The sequence below is a fragment of the Schistocerca piceifrons genome, chromosome 5 (assembly GCF_021461385.2).
Source record: "Schistocerca piceifrons isolate TAMUIC-IGC-003096 chromosome 5, iqSchPice1.1, whole genome shotgun sequence".
Lineage (NCBI taxonomy): Eukaryota > Metazoa > Arthropoda > Insecta > Orthoptera > Acrididae > Schistocerca > Schistocerca piceifrons.
Genome location: NC_060142.1, coordinates 466,468,412 through 466,491,880, shown reverse-complemented (window position 1 = coordinate 466,491,880; position 23,469 = coordinate 466,468,412). Strand labels below are relative to the sequence as shown.

At 42.6% G+C, this 23,469-nt stretch overlaps 1 protein-coding gene across 2 annotated transcripts in view; it reads right to left on the bottom strand.

Annotated features, from left to right (window-relative positions):
- Window positions 1–23,469, bottom strand: part of LOC124797976 (pro-resilin-like) — a 41,807-nt gene that overhangs the window by 3,578 nt on the left and 14,760 nt on the right. Inside the window, exon 1 of one of the 2 annotated variants that reach the window (XM_047261147.1) lies at window positions 5,405–5,500. The exons of the other annotated variant lie outside the window; for it this stretch is intronic. Within the exon in view, the coding sequence (XP_047117103.1) occupies window positions 5,405–5,410 (6 nt within the window). The 5' untranslated portion in view covers window positions 5,411–5,500. Of the gene's footprint in view, window positions 1–5,404; window positions 5,501–23,469 lie in introns of those variants that run through there. 2 annotated transcript variants of the gene reach the window in all.

The following is a 23,469-nucleotide window of genomic DNA, read 5'->3' as shown; positions in this document are numbered from 1 at the left end:
CTTCCTGACATTTAAATCTATACTCGATGTTAACAAATTTCTCTTCTTCAGAAACGCTTTCCTTGCCATTGCCAGTCTACATTTTATATCCTCTCTACTTCGACCATCATCAGTTATTTTGCTCCCCAAATAGCAAAACTCCTTTACTACTTTAAGTGTCTCATTTCCTAATCTAATTCCCTCAGCATCACCCGACTTAATTCGACTACATTCCATTATCCTCGTTTTGCTTTTGGTGATATTCATCTTATACCCTCCTTTCAAGACACTGTCCATTCCGTTCAACTGCTCTTCCAAGTCCTTTGCTGTCTCTGACAGAATTACAATGTCATCGGCGAACCTCAAAGTATTTATTTCTTCTCCCTGGATTTTTATACCTACTCCAAATTTTTCTTTTGTTTACTTTACTGCTTGTTCAATATACAGATTGAATAACATCGGGGAGAGGCTACGCCCCTGTCTCACTCCCTTCCCAACCACTGCTTCCCTTTCATGCCCCTCGACTCTTATAACTGCCATCTGGTTTATGTACAAATTGTAAATAGCCTTTCGCTCCCTGTATTTTACCCCTGCCACCTTTAGAATTCGAAAGAGAGTATTCCAGTCAACATTGTCAAAAGCTTTCTTTAAGTCTACAAATGCTAGAAACGTAGGTTTGCCTTTCCTTGATCTTTCTTCTAAGATAAGTCGTAAGGTCCGTATTGCCTCACGTGTTCCAACATTTCTACGGAATCCAAACTGATCTTCCCCGAGGTCGGCTTCTACCAGTTTTTCCATTCGTCTGTAAGTAATTCGCGTTAGTATTTTGCAGCTGTGACTTATTAAACTGATAGTTCGGTAATTTTCACATCTGTTAACACCTGCTTTCTTTGGGTTTGGAATTATTATATTCTTCTTGAAGTCTGAGGGTATTTCGCCTGTCTCGTACATCTTGCTCACCAGATGGTAGAGTTTTGTCAGGACTGGCTCTCCCAAGGCCGTCAGTAGTTGTAATGGAATGTTGTCTACACCCGGGGCCTTGTTTCGACTCAGGTCTTTCAGTGCTCTGTCAAACTCTTCACGGAGTATCGTATCTCCCATTTCATCTTCACCTACATCCTCTTCCATTTCCATAATATTTTCCTCAAGTACATCGTCCTTGTATAGACCCTCTATATACTCCTTCCACCTTTCTGCTTTCCCCTCTTTGCTTAGAACTGGGTTTCCATCTGAGCCCTTAATATTCATACAAGTGGCTCTCTTTTCTCCAAAGGTCTCTTTAATTTTCCTGTAGGCTGTATCCATCTTACCCCTAGTGAGATAAGCCTCTACATCCTTACATTTGTCCTCTAGCCATGCCTGCTTAGCCATTTTGCACTTCCTGTCGATCTCAATTTTGAGACGTTTGTATTCCTTTTTGCCTGCTTTATTTACTTCATTTTTATATTTTCTCCTTTCATCAATTAAATTCAATATTTCTTCTGTTACCCAAGGATTTCTACTAGCCCTCCTCTTTTTACCTACTTGATCCTCTGATGCCTTCACTACTTCATTCCTCAGAGCTACCCATTCTTCTTCTACTGTATTTCTTTCCTCCATTCCTGTCAATTGTTCCCTTATGCTCTCCTTGAAATTCTGTACAACCTCTGGTTCTTTCAGTTTATCCAGGTCGCATCTCCTTAAATTCCCACTGTTTTGCAATTTCTTCAGTTTTAATCTATAGTTCATAACCAATAGATTGTGGTCAGAGTCCACATCTGCCCCTGGAAATGTCTTACAATTTAAAACCTGGTTCCTAAATCTCTGTCTTACCATTATATAATCTATCTGATACCTTTTAGTATCTCCAGGATTCTTCCATGTATACAACCTTCTTTTATGATTCTTGAACCAAGTGTTAGCTATGATTAAGTTATGCTCTGTGCAAAATTCTAACAGACGGCTTCCTCTTTCATTTCTTAGCCCCAATCCATATTCAACTACTATGTTTCCTTCTCTCCCTTTTCCTACTGTCGAACTCCAGTCACCCATGACTATTAAATTTTCGTCTCCATTTACTGCCTGAATAATTTCTTTTATCTCATCATACATTTCTTCAATTTTTTCGTCATCTGCAGAGCTAGTTGGCATATGAACTTGTACTACTGTAGTAAGCATGGGCTTCGTGTCTTGTACTACTGTAGTAGGCATGGGCTTCGTGTCTATCTTGGCCACTATAATACGTTCACTATGCTGTTTGTAGTAGCTTACCCGCACTCCTATTTTTTTATTCATTATTAAACCTACTCCGGCATTACCCCTATTTGATTTTGTATTTTTAACCCTGTATTCACCTGACCAAAAGTCTTGTTCCTCCAGCCACCGAACTTCACTAATTCCCACTATATCTAACTTTAACCTATCCATTTCCCTTTTTAAATTTTGTAACCTACCTGCCCGATTAAGGGATCTGACATTCCACGCTGCGATCCGTAGAATGCCAGTTTTCTTTCTCTGATAATGACGTCCTCTTGAGTAGTCCCCGCCCGGAGATCCGAATGGGGGACTATTTTACCTCCGGAATATTTTACCCAAGAAGACGTCATCATCATTTGACCATACAGTAAAGCTGCATGCCCTCGGGAAAAATTACGGCTGTAGTTTCCCCTTGCTTTCAGCCGTTCGCAGTACCACAGCAGCAAAGCCGTTTTGGTTAGCGTTACAAGGCCAGATCAGTCAATCATCCAGACTGTTGCCCCTGCAACTACTGAAAAGGCTGCTGCCCGTCTTCATCTTCTCTGCATACTCACAGAAATTCGTTGTAGTCATTAGATGTAGCATGTAACAAGTTGCTGACTCCATGGCATAAACATCAAAGATTGAATGCAGTACAGTCCAGTGAGATATAGAAGATAATTGGATTCCACTGAACGAAAAGAATAAGTAATTTAAAACTTACGTAAATGTGTTCCAAAGTTTACTCAAAGCAAATTTTTTAACTGATGAAATATTAAATACATTATTACAGCGTACACATTTCCACCTGATCACCGGATCACCCACTTCCAGTCGGAAGTGGCCTGCTTAATATCTACTAGGGGCACCAAAAATTTATTTTCGTATTTCACGCAATTATTGACGGAATTTAAAAATTTAAAATGCTGTCATAATCTACTCATTAACAAATATTACTATGTCCGAACTTCCTCTGAAGGCCTAACGGTACCGATCCTCAGCCGAAGATGTCTCTGGATGTGGATGTGGAAGAACATGCGGTCGTTGTCATTTTTCGTGACCGAAGCCTATACTTCTCATTCAAATAGCTTCTCAATTGGCCTTACAAGGGCTAAGTGCCGCCAGCTTGCCAACAGTTCTCCGCATACCTGAAAGGTCACCCATCCAAGTGCTAGCCAAGTCGGACAAAGCACAACTGAGGTGATCTGACGGTAACCAATGTTACCACTGTTGTTTAACACAAGAACTCAAACATTGAAGTTAGAATATGTGTATAGCTCTTGAAGAAGCTGTGTAACTCAGAGCACGGAAACTACCCTGTGTTTATGTAGTATCCGAAGATACGAGCGCTTAGTGACTTCCAACAAACTTTACATACAATTTCAAGTCTTTTCGAAACATTTTCTGGCTGACACCACCACAAGATAGTAAGTGTGGAAAAGTTTACAGCTTACGACACTTTCGCTGTTCAAACGGTAAAATTTCAGCATCGGGCATGACGTTTTAATTTATTACTTCCTTACTGCTAACTGTGTTAGCAACACATTTTTCCGGCGATTTACCATTGAATATATCTACAAAATTATAACATCACAAGATACATAATTCAGAAGATACGGCGGCTGGCGTGGCATAGCGGTTCTAGGCGCTACAGTCTGGAACCGCGCCACCGGTTCGAATCCTGCTTCGGGCATGGATGTGTGTGATGTTGTTAGGTTAGTTAGGTTTAAGTAGTTCTAACTTCTAGGAGACTGATGATCTCAGAAGTTAAGTCCCATAGTGCTCAGAGACATTCTTTTTTCAGAAGATACGGCATCATAAACATTGAGATGCCTGAAAAATTAGCGTAATATAAAACACGTTAACTCATTTGCTGAGTAATCGGTCATTTGATGCTGTTTTATACATGGGAAATTGATTCTTTAAGGAATCAGGGGTGGGCAGTTTGTGGTTGCGTTCTATTACATGCACGAATAGCTTTAGCATGATTCAAGATTATGAAGTTACCACACAAACATCGGGCTTGGGCTATAAGCAATTAGAGAAAGCAGTTTCATTAATGCCCTAGGTTACTAAATGAATTGAATAACAATGACGTATAAAGTTAAACACGCTACGTTTACAATGTATCATTTTTATCACTATTATTACTGATATGTTTGTTTATTAGTTCGTCAGGCGCCATGTACACGGATCTAACAAGAGGAGGCCGCCAATTGTGAAATTCAGATGCGATTCATACTGCGCATAATAAAAGCTCATGGCCAGAGGTGTAATGTGGCAAAGCACCAAGATGCACTTCTCAGCCGTTGTCGAGAAAATCAACAGTTAAAAGAAACCGTTGCGGTGAAATACTCTCTACGATTTATAATTTCCTACAGCGTCGTGGCGCAGCGGTAAGCGCTCGGGTTCGTAATCCAAAGGTCCCCGGATCGAATCTCGCATCATGCAACTTTTTTTTAGTGTTTATTTTTTGTAATTCAAATATATATATATATATATATATATATATATATATATTTGAATTACAATATATATATATATATATATATATATATATATATATATATATATAAAATTCCCGGCCATCGGTTGCAACAATTATACATATAATGAGTTGTTGAAAGTCGTCTGTCGTGGAAAAACTGGCGACTTCGAACATGATTATGTTTTCCGCAAACAAAGTTGTATTTCACAAATGTTATTAATTATCTTCATAATGTTTACACGTGTAGTTAACGGAAGACGTAGAAACGATATTCCGAAACGAATACGTATAGTGTAAGTCAAACGTTCGAATTAGAGACCCCACGATATATATATATATATATATATATATATATATATATATATATATATTAATTACAAAAAACAAATACTAAAAAATAAAGGTTGCATGGCGCGAGATTCGATCCGGTGACCTTCGGATTACGAACCCGAGAGCTTACCGCTGCGCCACGACGCTGCAGGAAATTGTAAGCCGTAGAGAGTATTTCACGGCAACGGTTTCTTTTAACTGTCGATTTTCTCGACAACGGCTGAGAAGTGCATCTTGGTGCTTTGTCACATTACACCTCTGGCCATGAGCTTCTATTATGCGCAGTATGAATCGAATCTGAATTTCACAATTGGCGGCCTCCCCTTGTAAGTGTAGCAGCGTGTTAGGCACACCAGTTTCCTCTGCCGCGGCCTCCCTCGGTGGCTGCCTTACCTTCATGTTGTGCAGGTGTTGGACGGCTGAAGCAGAGTGAGTCTACCGAACCAGCTGTCCAGTATATATACCGGAGCTGCACTCCTGGGCGGGTCGCCGCTGCGCGAGATTCGGCCCGGCCGCTCCAGTTAGCGGACTGATGGGGAGGCAGGCAGTTACGTCACCGTGGGAGGCCTTGGTGGCGCCTCGGAAGACCCTTCACGGCCGCACCCTCCCGGCTGCCTTGCCGTCTTTCCGAGGCAGCCAGTCATCTTGCTCCCCACGGCACTCTTCTCATAATAGCCTGCAATCTCCTGCCTCTTTCATTCATCGTAAAGGCATCGCTGCAGTTCCCAAGGACTTGTCCCGCTAGAGGCGCTTGTTCTTTTGATAAGATGAAATTAGACAACATACATTGGTATTCCCAAAGACCCAGATAATGAAGATTGTTGCAGACAACGGTAATACGACCGTTTTTCGCAATGCGGGTTTCTTATGAACCACTTGAGTAACTTGGATCGGTCTGAAGTTTCACTGACACGTGAACTAGTCCTCATGAAAACGTAAGTATAGTATTTCACCCATACTCAGCAACCTTTAGTTGCGTATATCGAAATAATCAGCAACCAGTTGCATAAATAAGTTTAATTTCTTCACTCATTTCGGGCACTTAGTGCACTTCTTCACAAGGCTATATTCATCACACTGACACTCGCAAATAATGCTATAGGTGTAGTGTCGGTAGCTGGACCGACACCGTGATGTTGATTGCTGAAAAGGAATGCTAAACTAACGCTGTGGCCGATAGTGCACGCACGGCAATAAGCATACGGGCGTGAAGTCTGGAACATAAAAACTTATGAATGAATAAGAAGAAAAGTATGTAGATGCTTTTTACTTAACTTTTATTGATTCCTCGGAATACATCTCTCTGGAATACTCGTAAGCTATAGGCACTGAGGCAAATGGCTCCTTGTTAGTTCGTAGCCATTAACTTCTGATGGCTATTATGTCTCTCGGCTAATGAGAGAGAAAGGCTTCGTACAACTGGGCGATAGCTAGGTTCGCGTACAACTGGGCGGTAGCTTGGTTCTCGTACAACTGGGGTCGAGTCCACTCTCGTATCACGAGACCTGCCTTGGTGGTGGCGCTAGGTCTGCGATCACAGAGGCGACACGCGGGTCCGACATGTACTACATGGACCGCGGCCGATTTAAACTACCACCTAGCAAGTGTGGTGTCTGGCGGTGACACCACATTCCTCCCCCGCAAATCGGCGAACGGTCGTGTAATAAGGCTTCCGCCCGCCGTGGGGAGGACCACATGTTGACGTATGCGATGAGGTGGGGAGCCTAACAACAGGCGAGGCTGTGCCACCCGCACCCGGCCATCCGGTCCGAGGGGAGCTAGGAAACGCCTGCAAAACTAGTCCAGGGTGCACGTCAACATGCGGTGTATGCGCCCGTAAAGAGACAGGAGGTACTGAAGGGTCGACGTCCATGGCGTCGGGGTAGCCGACGCGCGATGACGTCATGTGGTCCGGAGCGGGCGGGCGTTCCATGGCGGAGGACAGCTGGTCACGGGAAGCGATCGGCGGCGCGTGACCCTGGGAGGCGCTTGGCGGCTGCAACGAAGCGTCTAACGCGGGCGGCGCCGGCGGGAGAACAAGCGGCGGCGGCGGCGGCTGCTGCTGCTGCTGCTGCGGCGGCGGCGGCGCGTCGCCATGGGGCAAAATGGAAGGCATCGTCGGTAACACCTGGGGATGAGGCGAGCCAGTAGATGGGTCCCCAGGGCGCTGACCGGACGGCACCGTCGCTGAAAGCAGACGGGGAGCGGCAGAACCCGAGCGACGACAGAGGCGCAGCTGATTGAGATGCCGACGCACCTCACCAGAGGCCCCCAAAACCAAATACATCGCGCGGCCGAGGCAGCGAAGAATGCGCCCTGCGAGCCAACGCCGTGAACCTCGATAGTGGCGATAAAATACAACGTCGCCTGGAGCAAAAGCAGGAGTCTGCCGCTGCACAGAAACCTGATGCGGCGGATGCAGCAAAGACATCAAGGTGCGATGAGGACGACCGTGGAGCAACTCAGCCGGCGAGCGACCATCTCGGGGCTGAGAGCGATACGAAGACAAAAAGAGCAACAATGCGTTCTCCCGAGAATGCGACTCTTTCAATTTCAACATCTGTGACTTGAAAGTCCGGACCAATCGTTCAGCGGCACCGTTGGACTGAGGCGAAAACGGCGCGGATGTCAGATGTTGAATACCATTGGCCTGGCAGAATGACTGAAATTCGGCGGACATGAATTGTGGGCCATTGTCGGAAACAATAGTCTGCGGAAGACCTTCAAAAGATAGCAGACAACGCTTGGATGGTGGCGGATGACGTCGTGGACGACATCCGGACAACAAAAGGAAAATTACTGAAGGCGTCGACCAGAACCAACCATCGAGCATTCCAGAATGGACCAGCAAAATCAATGTGCAAGCGTTGCCAAGGGGAAGTGGCTTTTGGCCACGCAAAGACTTTCCGCGGCGGTGCGGACTGTTGTTCGGCACACGCCGGGCACGAAGAACACATATTCGTAATCGCAGCATCGATTCCGAACCAAGTACAGTGCTGACGAGCAAGTTGTTTCGTTCGCACTATACCCCAATGTCCTTGGTGAAGAAGCCGTAAAACAGAGGACTGTAACGAACGTGGGACCACGACTCTGGACTGATCATTATCAGAACGCAACAACAAAACACCACGTCGAACAAAAAGTCTCTCCTTGTGAGCAAAAAATCGGCGAACCAACGGATCCTCGATCCGAGACTTTGACAAAGGCCATTGCGTAGCAACGAAACGTAAAACAGTAGCAAGGACAGGGTCAGCAGCTGTGGCTGTAGCGACACGACGAAAATCAATCGGAAACGATTCGACCACTTCATCGGTTTCCGAATCAATGAACATGCAAGCAAGTTCGGAAGAATCGAATGCTTTATCCTCAGCAACAGGCAAACGGGACAACGCATCGGCGTTTCCGTGCTTAGCAGTGGACCGATACAAGATATCGTAGCGGTACTGCGAGAGGAAAATAGACCAGCGAATGAATTTCTGCGCTGTACGTGGAGGTACAGGCTTGGTCGGATGAAAAAGCGATGTCAAAGGTTTGTGGTCTGTGATGATGGTAAAGTGACGACCATACAAGAAATCATGGAACTTAGTAACACCAAACACGAGAGCCAAAGCTTCTTTCTCTATCTGTGAATAATTTCTTTGCGCAGACGAGAGCAATTTGGACGCAAAGGCAATAGGGCGATCATGTGAGCCAACTTTGTGCGCAAGCACAGCACCGATCCCGAAATCCGATGCGTCTACCATCAACAAAAGGGGTTTCTGGGGATCGAATGGCGTAAGGCAAGTATTAGAAAGCAACGCCGATTTCAACTGGCGAAAGGCGCGTTCGCATTCCGTCGTCCAGAGAAACGGAACACCTGCACGGCGTACGCGATGAAGCGGAGCTGAAAGAGAAGAGGCATTGCGCACATTCACCCACACCTTGTGATTCGACATTGTTCAATGTTCTTGCGACGTCAGGACGCAATGCGTGAGGAACAGTGTGCGCTCTGAAAAATTTCGGTTGCGCGTTGACCTTCAGTTCCAATTGTGCTGCACAGTTGTTAGCGCAACCTAAGCCCGGTGCAAAAATGTCTGCAAATTCGTCACACAGCCGGGAAACACTGTCTGTAGGCACCGTCTGATTCACTGAGAGGACCTGATTTACAATAGACATGTTAAACAACTTAAATAAATCTAGACCAAATAAGTTCACTGCAGAAGAAGAACGAAGAACGTAAAATGACACAAGTTTTGTTTGTCCCTTGTATGTTGCAAGAAGGCTGCACTGTCCTAACACAGGAATTTTCTGTCCGGAATATGTAGTTAGCTTAACATTTGCGGCACGCAACGGAGGTGCGCCCAGTTGTTTGTACGTGTCGTGATTGAGCAATGAAACTGCAGCTCCGGTATCGAGCTGGAATGGTATCACTTGGCCGTCAAAGTCTAAGTCCACAAAAAGTTTATTGTCCTGCTGACGACAAGAGCGACTGTTTTGTGCAATTGGAACAGACACTGGTACAGAATCACTGGCTAATTGACGTGATTTCCGGCGACGTCGACGCACAGTTTTTGTGGGACGATCACAGTCACTGTTAGAGAAAGTGTCACTGGACGAAGCGGAATTAACGACATGAATGTCCATAGGCGAAGGTCCACGAGCCTGAGTGTCCTTGGTTCGATTCCGGCGCGAAGCAAAGGGCCTGGAAGGATTGTGATTGTCTGATCTGAGCTTTTTCTGGCAAACACTTTGAACATGTCCTTTCTTATTGCAGAAAAAGCAAATAGCTTGGCGTGACGGGCAATGTTCACGCGAATGTCTAGTAGCACACCGCGGGCATGATTTCACTGCATTTGTGGGCCGGCGCGGCACACCTGGCTTAGCACGCGGCGGTCGCTGTGTGTCCGTGCGCGAGGCCCGGTTACCGGGCCGCGCAGCGCGTCCAGCGGGCCGGTTAATGGTACACACGGCTGGCGAAGTTTCAAAAGATTCCTGAGCACAGTCAAGTGTGTCCTGTCGATCCAATATGTCTATCACTTGTTGAAGGGAGGGATTAACTAGTTTCAAAATTTGCTCCCGTATGCGAACATCAGAAACGTTCTGTGCAATTGCATCACGCACCATTGTATCTGAATAAGAAAGACCACAGTCACATTCAAAGGCACAGTCCCTAGTAAGTCCTTGCAATGTTGCTACCCACTCCCTATTAGTTTGACCGGCCGTACGTTTTGTACGAAAAAACGTATACCGTTTTGCAACCACATTAACTGTTTCTTTGAAATAGGCATCTAATGCAGACAAAATTTCCTCGTATGACAAAGTTGCTACGTCGCATCGGGGAAACAATTTCACTATCACACGGTATGTGGACACACCGACACAAGAAAGCAAAAACGGCTGCCGCTCATTACCTTGAATTCTGTAGGCAGCCATGTGAAAGGCGAACTGACGAGACCACTCTTGCCAGGTCTCATCGGCTGCCACGTATGGTCGAAAGGGAGGTGCAACAGCGTTCAGTGGCAGCGGTAGCGAAGAAGCGGCGGCGGCCGCATCGGTGTGCAGCGCACGTTGACCCTGGACGAGCTGTCCAAGGGCATCCAGTAACGCCTGCGTCTGCTGATTCTGCAAGCGATAAAATTCGGACAGTACATCTGGAGAATGTGGCGAAGCCATGACACAATTAAATGTAAGCAATCAGAACACTTGAAATCGGCCAATGGTGCAAATGAATTAATACAAACTCTTTATCTCGTCGCCAATAATTGTAGTGTCGGTAGCTGGACCGACACCGTGATGTTGATTGCTGAAAAGGAATGCTAAACTAACGCTGTGGCCGATAGTGCACGCACGGCAATAAGCATACGGGCGTGAAGTCTGGAACATAAAAACTTATGAATGAATAAGAAGAAAAGTATGTAGATGCTTTTTACTTAACTTTTATTGATTCCTCGGAATACATCTCTCTGGAATACTCGTAAGCTATAGGCACTGAGGCAAATGGCTCCTTGTTAGTTCGTAGCCATTAACTTCTGATGGCTATTATGTCTCTCGGCTAATGAGAGAGAAAGGCTTCGTACAACTGGGCGATAGCTAGGTTCGCGTACAACTGGGCGGTAGCTTGGTTCTCGTACAACTGGGGTCGAGTCCACTCTCGTATCACGAGACCTGCCTTGGTGGTGGCGCTAGGTCTGCGATCACAGAGGCGACACGCGGGTCCGACATGTACTACATGGACCGCGGCCGATTTAAACTACCACCTAGCAAGTGTGGTGTCTGGCGGTGACACCACAATAGGTATAACGTTCTGAAGATGGGCACTAAATTTCTTTTATTCAACTGGTTGCTGATTATTTCGATGTAGAAAACCTAAATAAGCAGATAGGAAAATACGCAGTTTTCGAGCATGGTTATGTTTTCGACATTTGTGATCGTTGTTTATTCTGTAAGTCTATGGATCTTCCTCAGGTTTTTCAGCCATTGTGCTGCCAATGAATAACGTAAAAGAAAAACATAGCGCAATGTGCTTTTTTTCTATTTTCATTTGTCATTTGCTGTCCAAAGACGCTATCACATATAACTGGCGAAATTCAAAATAGCTGTTATCAAAACCGTCGCCGGTAAAACTACGTCAAAAATAAGTGCTGACGTAAGGCTAAGAGCAAATTGAGGCGCGTATAGCACATGTGACGTGATACGACAGTACAGTGCGACGCGCACTTTGCGCACATGTCGCACGGGTCCTGCGATAATTGAGACGCGTACACATACTTCGCACGCGCTGATTGGCGACAATCTGCGCTAACAGAATCGAGGAGCGCACACCCTGTAACATTTCTCAAACGATTTCAGAGGAACTATTCAGTAAAAATATTAGATTCTTGCCTGACTTGTAGCTTTACGTGTCAGCTTAGTGGCGAAGTGCTCATCATCTAGCTGAATGTTATACTTATTTTGATATACATATTTTAGTAAGACACAAAGTTTGCAATGAAAAATAGATGTTGCTATGATTTTGTGTTTGATGTGTATTACACTATATGTTGCTGCACATGAAATTTAGCTAACATATTGAATTTTTCTTTAGACTTGGAAGGAGTCTCTGTCTGCCTCCGATATCGAGAAAATAGATACTGTGTAGAGCTTTCGCTCCCGATCTCACGCCGGCGAGAATGAAATATTAACAACATCCCTCATATCTCCTAAACCGCTCGAGACATTGAAACGAGATTTTGGCGAGTGGTGGCACTCAAGGAAGAGAGTATTTTGCCGCTTCATAAGCACACTGAACTGTCTTACCTGTGGCGATATATTAGAAGCTGTACATTCTATTTTATTTTATTTTTTACTCCAGTGACTGCAATTTTTTGATTTATCCACAGATAGTGAAACAATAGTTTCATAGTACGAAAATAAACATGAAATTTCTTCTTTTATGCTACCTCAAACTGACACAATGTGGTTTTTGTAATCTATTATGTTCTCTGGTCGCCAATTGCTTGAATAGGATACACTGTTTCAGAATTTTGTCACATAGCTGCTGTAAAAATGAGTGTGTGCAGATAATACCGTGTTTTGGCCAAAGATGTATAGTTAAACCCGTTAACAAGAGAAATGTGGGCGTTACTCATAAATGATGATGCTTCCTCGAATGAGAAAAGGCTAACAATTTACACAAAAATAAATCGCCAGTTCTGTTGGAAGTTGGAATTGTGGTTGAATCCCCATAACCCCTCGTATTTTTAACACTGAAAGACTGGAATGGAAACTTACCAAACGATATTTCTTTTCTTCATTTCAGCTGTATTAAAATAATGACAAGCGTACCCTTCAGGTGTAATGACACACACATACCAGATGCTGGTTACTCACCTACGGATTGCCAAACTGACAAAATGTGTGATTCGCGAATAAAATAGTTGTTATTGCGAAAAGTAAAATACTGATACGTCGCACAGCACAATGGCTGGTGTATCGTCAGCAGCCCAGAATAATCCGCGCGAGAGAAATGCTGAAGTGTGCTTTGTGAGAGGCAGAGTTCACATAGCTCGTAAAACATTGTCGTGAAAGTAGCAAATACACTTCAACAAATTAAATATATCACATCATCATACTCTTTCAGGATAATGATACATTCGGAATAATACCGACCAGTAATTCATTGTGTACCCTGTTGTATAATTAGTTTATTAACACTGATAGTGTGTATACAACCAGTGAAATGTTTTTTCACGTCTCGACGAGCCGACTAAAACATTTTTATTCGTGAGGGCTTCTCGATTGTTTGTAGCTTGCAGTGAAAATGTGATGTCCACATGTACGTAGTATAATATGTCTTATTACATCCATATCCAAGTAATGATAGTAAAACGTAAGTACTTCATATCTTGGTCGCTTTTTGCCAGGAGCACAAAGGGATCACACCTGTGGAAATTAGGCCTGTTTTACTTCTTGTAACAGATCGTAGAGATACGTCAGCATAACAGGCAGCAAGCCGATAACCTTATTTTACTTTCCTGCCTTACTTCTAGATCACCTGATTTTATAATATTCCTTACTTTCTTATTCAGTACCCTACCACGAATCATCTGTCCTTTCTTACGACCTGAAAACATTGTGGAAGCAGAAGATATATTCCCAGCGGCTAATGGCTCACCAGTTACTGAATTGTGCATTGTTCTTGACAAAAGAATGAACAAACAAAAAAGTATACATATATATGTAACTGAAAACTATTTTGTACTAACGAAAAAGAGATGGAGCGCTTAAACGGCGAAAAACGAAACACTTACTCAGTGACAATAAAATTCAGCATACTGCAAGGCGGTATTTTACGGAGGGGCGATATTTTCACTGCCCTTATGCGCCATGCCGAAGTGAGCATATGGCAGGACTGCCTTCCCGCTCCTCGCCTCACTCCTACCACAGTGTTCGCGTGGCGCGCGGCGCGAGAAACTCTTCCACAACCACAATGCAGGCCCGTGTCGCGTCCCAGTCGCGTCCCAGTCGCGTCGATGCGCTGGGCCGCGGCACACGCGCTATACGCGTCTCAGTTTGCGCCTAGCATAACATGGCTCTCACACATTGCCTCTCTACTTGTCCTTGACACTTATCGCCATTTTCTGTCCCACTCTCCCGCTTTTCTGTTCAGGCAGGAGCTTTTTTAAAAAAGTGGATCGCTATTACACTGTCAGACGATCTATACCTCGCAATGACGACATTACTGTAAATTCAGTTCGTATTTTATGTATTGTCAGATAAGGATGAACGCCAATTTTCTGTATAATTCAGACTATCGTTACAAAAATGGTGAGCTGTCATTGTTGCATGCAACAATCGATAATTGATGTGGATGATGAATCTACAGTCAAATTTTGTGTAGAAAACATGACAAGAAACTAATTAATGATTCCTGATTGATATTTTACAGTATCCACATTAATTAAAATATCGTCTTGTGTGAGACAGTTGCTGTCTGACTCGAGGTATTTCGACTTCATGGTTCGATGCTAGTTAGCTCAATTGCTTGATTATGCAGTTTGTGAAAATTGTATAAATGTATGTGATTAGATTTTGTCATATCGGGCTTGGTGTGATTAACTCAAAAAAATAGTCCCCAAACAATGTAGTACCTCAGTGTGAAGGAAAGGTGGTTCTAACTTTCAGGGACTGTTTTCAACGTTAGGGACAGTTTATTAACAGGAAACGAAAAGTAAACATATGAACAGAGAAAAGAAATTTAAGCAGTTTCATGCTATAATTGAAAGTCCATTTTGTTACATTAGATTCAGCTTTTAATATGGGAAAATTTAGTTTGAAGAAATAAAGAAATCTCCTAGGAAGTAGCTGATACACTGATCGAGTAGCTGGTGTCGAATTTTGAATGCTAGAACAGCAGATCCATGAAAATTATGTGCCTGATTTAACAGTCGATTTTTCGGACATTTCGTTATTCGATCAGTAATCAGTAATTTTGTTTAACTGTGGAAACTGAAACACATTCTTTCTAAATGTATCTATGTTTAGAAGTTCATGGTCAAAATGAAGCTTGGGAAAGATCGCTAGTGAAATACTATGGACAACACATTAATTCGAATTCATTTACTTTATTTTTGGAAGAGAATGGAAACACAGAACTAAACAGAATCAAGCACGTTGGTTTTCTGTAAAACATGACTGCAAATCATTTTACTTTTTTGCTGAATTTAATGTTATTATATTCTTTCGGTGTATAGCTACTTGCACACTCTGTTCTACAAAGACAGTATTCCACCTGAGATACAAAAGAATTTCAAAGTTGCGTACTCAATTCTGTGGTGTTTGTAGGCCGATGTCGGTCTTCGGCTTTTAATGTGAGTTTTCATTAGGCTTGTCTGCTTTGTACCGCACAAATATCTCAAATACAGTCATGAATCCATATGAAGTTATGAAACAAACAAGTAGCTTGCACTATCACATCGATTTTATTCAAATCACAATTCAGCGAAGTATCCAACACCCTGATCGTCGACACTGAGTAGTGTCGGCTCCCCTTCCTTTTACAAATTGCCCGTCTCGTCCGCATGAGTTCGCCGCCGCGGTATAGAGTGCGCTGCTCATCTATGGTGGTGGTGGTGGTGACGCGATCGGGGGAAGCGAGGCGTTGCCACCGAGAGCAGGGAAATGGGACCCATGATGTTTGGACGGCGACTTCCCCCTATCTTTGTGTCCAGGGGGTCGAATTTGTGCCGAGGGAGGCTAACCTTGGCCATTGGAAAGTTTGTGTGTGTACAACGGCTTTCTTAGTGTAGAGCTCATTCGAGTCTTCTGGAACAGCTTAATTTGTTGTATGGTAATATAGTTGCTCATGGTAGCTGATTCTTGGCAGCGCTATTAATCCCCCTGGTCGCTTGGTCGCCTAGTGGTAATTTAGGCCCCGAGAAACCCACATCTTGTCTGAAGGGTAGATCGAACTTTTACAAGTAAGCGTGATTCTTCTGGGCAGGTAAGAGTCTCACTGTCCTGCCTGTCTTACTACCGCTGCCTATGTAAACTGGGGATGAACTGAGTTAAATTGCAAATTTCTGGAAGTTTAGGTTTCTTAGTCCATGCTCGATGGTACTTCTCGAATTATTTTTCTATTCTACCATTTTTTATGATACCCACAGTTCGAATGTACTATAAAGTTCTCAGATTTAGCCTTCTCGCTGAGCGCTATAGCTGCAACATTGTTGAACGTTAATGGTGACCCACACTTAGACGTGCCTTTAGTCTGTTTCAGCGTCAAAGTCAGTGTGGTAGGCCGCTTTGGACATTAATACCTTTGCGGCTGTGCTACACTCCACACCATACTGAATCTCCTGTAGGAGATTACTGCTCACAATGTTATGTAATTCTAGTCTGTTAGCTGTTTCATTTAACTGTTGTTTTTCTCATTCTAAAGCCCTAAGCGGTCAGTGTAGGTAATTGCAATCTATTAATTCTTTTATGTAACTGCTTCTTTTCCCATTCTGATTACCTAAGCGAACAGTTATTCTATTACAGTTTAGCATCCCTTGTTTTAACAATGTAACATGTTTTTAAATCGGCCAAGTCTCTTTTAATGACTACGGGAAACTATTCTTGTTGTAAACTGTGTAACGCACCTACAACAAATTATGCCTATGCTCGTTTGTGAAAATGGACTCGATAAGCAACGTGAGCTACCAGTGAACGGAATCTATCCCGCATAACACAGTGTGCATCTTGTATGTGTGTCAGTTTCACTGTCATAAGCCCTTAACATATCGTTACATAAAAAAAGCACTCCCCCCTCAGGCCACGAGTGGCCTACCGGGACCATCCGACCGCCGTGTCATCCTCGGTGGAGGATGCGGATAGGAGAGGCGTGAAGTCAGCACATCGCTCTCCCTGTCGTAAGATGGTATTCGTGACCGAAGCCGCTACTATTCGCTCGAGTAGCTCGTTAGTTGGCATCACGAGGCTGAGTGCACCCCGAAAAATGGCAACAGCGCATGGCGGCCTGGATGGTCACCCATCCCAGGGCGGACCACGCCCGACAGCGCTTAACTTCGGTGATCTCATGGGAACCAGTGTATCCACTGCGTCAAGGCTGTTGCATGAAAAGCTTAAAGCTAACATCTGGGTAAGCTATCTCACTGTGTATTTAAATATGAGAAACTACAGGAACTAATGAAGCTGTAACAATGAATATCTAAGGTATCTGGCTGCGTTTTTGAACAAGAATTTACAAGTGATACAGAATCTGACTTGTGCAACGGAATTCACTAGATTGGAGAACATGACGTGCTGTGGTGTGCTAGTGACTCTGTTTCGCCCATAAGTTTTTCCATGTGGTTTACAGCAGCATGCAGCAGCAGCAGCTAAAACTTATTGTTACTAATTATGAATGTAACACAAAGGAGTTTGCTTGGGTCATGTTAATTACTAAATAACTTGTGAAAAGGGATTTCATAAATTAAGTCTATTTAAAACTTCAAAATTATCATGATCAAGTATTAATAATGGCTAAATGCCTTCAATGACCGTATAAGTATCAATAATGGCTGAGTGCGAGATCGACAAATTATTTCAATTTCAAAGTTAGATTAGCATCTAATAACCACAACATCTATTTATTAGTTATATGTGGAGAATAATTATCATTATTTGGAGGATAAAGAGGCATCTTTAACTGACAAGCAAAACATGGGATTATTGTAAACTCGAAATAACAATCACAAGCCTAACCCTGCAATTGCTTTTGGGCTATGCTTGTGAATTTTACCTTGAATTCTATCTTAAAGCGTAGTTAAGCCATCTAAATCTCTCCTGGCTACATAAATGAAATCAGGCCTTGAGTGTGGTAAGATCTGCCATCAGCGATGTGATGGCAGCGTGACACGTCTTCTGTCCCCGAGCTATCGACCGACACTGCTACTTCCACTGTCGCAGACAGACCTCGTCTCACGACAATGCTTAGAATCGCGCTCCCACGTTTCGCCCTCAGATTGTTACCATCGATATCTGAGTGCTTACACAATGCAAAGAATAGCGTTAAGTTGGCTATATTGTTTTCAATGTAATGGAGGGTTCTGACACAATTCTTGCAACTGCTCGTTCTGTTGGTTTAGTAGTTTATTTAATGTGGTTGCCCCTCCCCCTTTTTTAATGTCTGGTGCTGTAATGGCACTGGGTTTGGAGATCTCGTCCTAGTTTCGGCCGCTGTCGACTGTATTTCGTAGGTGTGGTGCCTAGTTGCAAACATATTCTTTTTAGTTATTCTTATTTTGTCAGCTCATCGCCCTTTTGGGTACTACTTATTATTGTGTTCGGTTTTACCAGTCACATCTTGCGAGAGGAAAGGCATAATATTTGCATTCCATGGATTAAACCTCATGCTTTAGGAATCTATCGCTACTGAATGTTCTGGCTGCTCGTTGATAACTGTGGGAAAAGAAAAGGCTGCAGCGCCAAGTATAAAATTTGTTACTTCTCTCATTGAATTCTAGTACTAGCTACAGCGCCTATGCCTCACATTTCATATTTGTTATTTTTATTTTATTCTAAAATTTAGGCCGTGGCTCCTTAGTTTCATGGTTGTTTAACTGTTGAGTCAGCCCACTGGGGCAAGTTTGTAATTATCTTGTCAGAAGTATTTAACTTATTCGTGCTCATTACTATTATCTCAAGCTGTGCCCTGTGTTAAAGTATGAGTATATACCATCTGTGTCTTAGATGGTAATAACGTTTAGTCATAATTTGACGTTAAAGGTTTGCAATTTATGGGGTTGTCTGTAAAGAAGTACAATATAATAAAAAGCCATCTTTCAATTTATAACTCTTGTAGTATTTAAATTGTTGTTCTCTTTTAACTGCTGTTTAATTCTTAACTACTGTAGTGAAATGCTCATACACTAATACTCTAGTGGGGTCTCGGAGTACCCCAATAAGAGAAACGAAACTGTAATTTAAGGAAATTTTATTTTGAATTGCACTTTAATCACTGAATATTATAAACATTTTTAAATATTTGAGATATGGTTACAAACAATTTTGGTACACTGAAAAACTGTGGTTGGGGCAAACATGTTTTGAGCATTTTTCACACACTATTTTGGTTTTCTTGTCCACATTTCTTGCGCACACGTAGCATCTTGATTTCCTCATGGGTTCTGGCTCTGAAGATGTTGAGGTAAGCGGAGTACCACCAAGTTTAACAACAACGTCTCTCAGTTCACGAGAAAGGGGTCAGACATCTCGACGTTGTATATGGGGCTTTACTAAATCCATTCCAAGCTTTTGTAGCAATTCTCTTCTTTTTAAATCATTTGTTTCATCAAGTTGTTTGGTGCACTGAAGCAAGACAGCAGCATTGGCTCCTACTATATTTAGAATGGCCATCTGCGTGTTCGCCGTGATAATGAATAGTTGGCGGACATTTGGTCCAGTGCGTCCACTCCACCTTTTGTGGCACTGTAATCAATGATCATTGATGTTTGAGTACTAATTTTCTGATTGTGATGCATAGATGAAAGCAACACAACAGCTCGACCTTTCCGAGGAACATAAGGACAAAGTTGTTTCTCCTAGTATACTTAAATCCCTGGCGCAGTAATATCATGTGTTTGATTTTGGTTAATCCACATCCTTCAAAGAAAATAGATTCAATGGTAGCAGAACGTGTTTCCCTGAATCAAGATAGAAAACTTTCCCTATTGCACCATTCACCAGTTCCTAGTTTATTATTTTTAATCATTACTGTTTTTATTGTATTTGTTATTGCAATTCACTGTTGCAGTTATTTCTCCCATATTCGCTGAAGTATTATCAAGTATTCAAATTTTAAACATTTTGATTGGTTGTGTACCAGCAACCATACACTATATAATTACAGGACGTACATAAAGCGACTTCGCTTGCACAAAATTTTTGTCAGTTTACCATGGTTTCGATTGCGCTACGGCAATGCTCATCAGAATAAAAACTTACATGGAAAACATGTAATCACACTATGGTTAAAAACGTCTGAGCAAAAGTGCTCTCGTCAAACAGAAGTGTCATAGGAATAAAAACTAGAATATAAAAGTATAGCATGATTGTCGACTATCCTTTTTTATTTTGTTGACAATCACGTCATTGATATCCTTTGACCTTGAATTTTAATTCCACTCCTGAACCTTTCTTTTATTTCCGTCTTTGCTTCCTCGATGTACAGATTGAACAATAGGAGCGAGAGACTACATACCTGTCTTACACTCTTTTTAATCCTAGCACTTCTTTCTTGGTCGTCCACTCTTATTATTCCCTCTTAGCTCTCGTACATGTTGTATATTGCCCGTCTTTCCCTATATCTTACTCCTACTTTTCTCAGGATTTAGAACATCTTGCACCGTTTTACAGTGTCGAACGCTTTTTCCAGGTCGACAAATCCTATGAACGTGTGTTGATTTTTCTTTAGTCTTGACTCCATTCTCATCTGCAATCTCAGAATTCCCTCCCTCGTGCCTTCTTTACCTTTACTAAAGCCAAAGTGATCGTCGTCTAATACATCCTCAGTTTTCTTTTCCATTCTTCCCGATATTATTCTTCTCATCAACTTAGATGCATGAACTGTTAAGTTGACTGTGAGATAATTCTCACACTGGTCAGCTTTTGCAGTCTTCGGAATTATGTGGATGATATTTTTCCGAAGGTCAGATGGTATGTCGCCAGAATCATACGTTCTACACACCAACGTTAATATTCGTTTTGTTGCCACTCCTGCAAATGATTTTAGAAATTCTGATAGAATGTCATCCATCCCTTCTGCCTTATTTGATCTTAAGTCCACCAAAGCTCTCTTAAATTCTGATTGTAATACTGGATCCCCTATCTCTCATAAATCGATTACTGTTTCTCCTATCACATCAGACAAATCTGTCCACTCATAGAGGCTTTCAATGTACTCTTTCCACCTATCTGCTCTCTCCTCTGCATTTTACAGTGGAATTCCCGTTGCGCGCTTAATGTTACCACCCTTGCTTTTAATGCCACGGAAGGATGTTTTGACTTTCCTGTGTGTGGAGTCAGTCCTTCGACAATCATTTATTTTTCGATTTCTTCACATTTTCGTACATCCATTTAGTCTTAGCTTCTCTGCATTCCGATTTATCTCATTCCTCAGCGACTTGTATTTCTGTATTCCTGAATTTCCCTGACAGTTGTGTACTTCCTTCTCCCACCGTCCATCTGAAGGATTTCTTCACACGGTTTCTTTACATTTACCTTCTTTGTACGTATGTCTTTCTTTCGAACTTCTGTGATTTTCCTTTTTTGAAATGTCCATTTGTACAAATGTTTTTAACTTCTGTGATTTTTCCTTTTTTGAAATGTTCATTCCTCTTCAACTGTACTGCCTACTGAGCAACTCATTATTGCTGTTTATATAGCCTTAGAGAACTTCAAGTGTATCTCGTGATCCCTTAGAGCTCCCGTGTCCCACTTCTTTGCGTATTGATTCTTGTCTACTAATCTTTTAAACTTCAGCCTAATCTTCATTACCTTGTGACCTCAGTGTATATCTGCCTCTGGGTAAGCCTTATAACCCAGTATCTGATTTCGGAATATCTGCCTGACTATGATGTATGATCCGACCTTTTCCAAGTATATCTCATCCTCTTCTGAATCTTGAACAGAGTATTCGCTATTATTCGCTATTACTAGCTGAAATTTATTACAGGATTCAATTAGTCTTTCTCCTTTGCAATTCCTTGTCCTAAGCCTATATTCTCCAGTAACCTTTTCTTCTACTCTTTCCCCTCTATCTGCATTCCAGTCCTCCATATCTGTTAAATTTTCATCTTTCTTTACGTACTGTATTATCCTTTAAATCTCCTCGTATACTTTCTCTATCTCTTCATATTCGGCTTGTGACGTGGGCATGTATACCTAAACTATCGTTGTCTGATAAGAACAGCACTGTCACTGAACGATTCACAGTAACACACTCTTTGCCCTACATTCCTATTCATAATGAATCCTACTCCCGTTATACCACTTTCTGTTGCTGTTGATATTACCCTATACTCATTTGATCATAAATCCTTGTCTTCTTTCCATTTCACTTCACTGACCCTGACAATATCTAGAATGAGCCTTTGCATTTCCCTTTTCAGATTTCCTAGCTTCCCTGCGATGTTCAAGCTCCTGACATTCCACGTCCCGACTTGTAGGATGTTACGCTTTCGTTGATTATTGAACTTTTTTTTCATGGTCACCTCCCCCTTGGCAGTCCCCTCCTGGAGAACCGGATGGGGGACTATTCCGGAATCTTTTGCCGATGGAGAGATTATCATGACACTTATTCAATTACAGGCCACATCTCCTGTGGATACACATTATGTGACATTAATGCAGTGGTTTCCATTGCCATTGCCATGGCCTTTGGGGCCAGTTCCACATCCCTAGGACAAGAGTGCCCTAAACCTCTCTTCACTCCTCCGCCCTCTCTGACAAGGCTGTTGGCAGAATGATGGTGAATTCTTATGCTAGAAATCTTTTATTACTTATCAAAGATTGTAGACCTAGGCCAAGGGCGCTTCTTGACTACCAGGGGTATTTGGAATACAAGGCTATCCCTAAATTACTTTGACATGCCCTTCCTCTCAGAGTTATCGCGCTGTGAATGTGGAGGTGCTGTCTCTGGTTGGGGAACTGCTAAACAAGGGAAGCATTTGCATCTTTTGAAGGCCGATCGATTTATAAGTGGTGAAGAACTTTGTCAATTTAATTTTTCGGTGCCTATTTTACACAGAATGCTGGGTTAACATTGGGTTTTCGGGAGAGGGTTGTTTATTTCAAGTTCCTCTTGTTGAGAGGTTTGCCTTGTGTTCCGGTCATAGTTCTTTGGAAGTTTGCAGTGTATTGTGCCCCTTTGGGAAATGTGAGGTCAACCGCTTGAGTCTAGACGAGACCCATTAATTGTTGCAGGGTTTTAGTCATTTCTCAGATGTCCTAGATGATAAGCTGGGCATAATGAATATGATTCAGTAGATCGCCCTTACTAATGAAGTGCCAGTTACACAGGCTCCGTATAGCCTATCCCATCCGAAATTGAAGAGCTTACGATCATTGATTATGTCATGGAGTGATCAGACCCTCTACATCGCCTTATGCATTGTCCATATCTCTAGTACCTAGAGCCAAGAGTGGGGAGTTCCGTCCGGTGGTTGACGACAAATTAGTGAACCAAAGTGTTGTTGGAGATTCTGTACTTTTGTCTCATTTAAACATTTTCTTTGTGTGGTTCGCTGGGGCCAAGTCCTCTACGGTTCTTGATCTTAATCAGTCATATTATGAAATTAATTTATCTGAGGATTATAAACATATTAGCGCCTTCTATACAGACTACAATTTATATGACTTCAACAGTGTTCCTTTTCGCTTGCAGACTGCTGCGGCTATTTTGTCACACCTTTTAGACTGTGTCTTGGGTGATCTGAAGTTTAAATGTGTACATAACT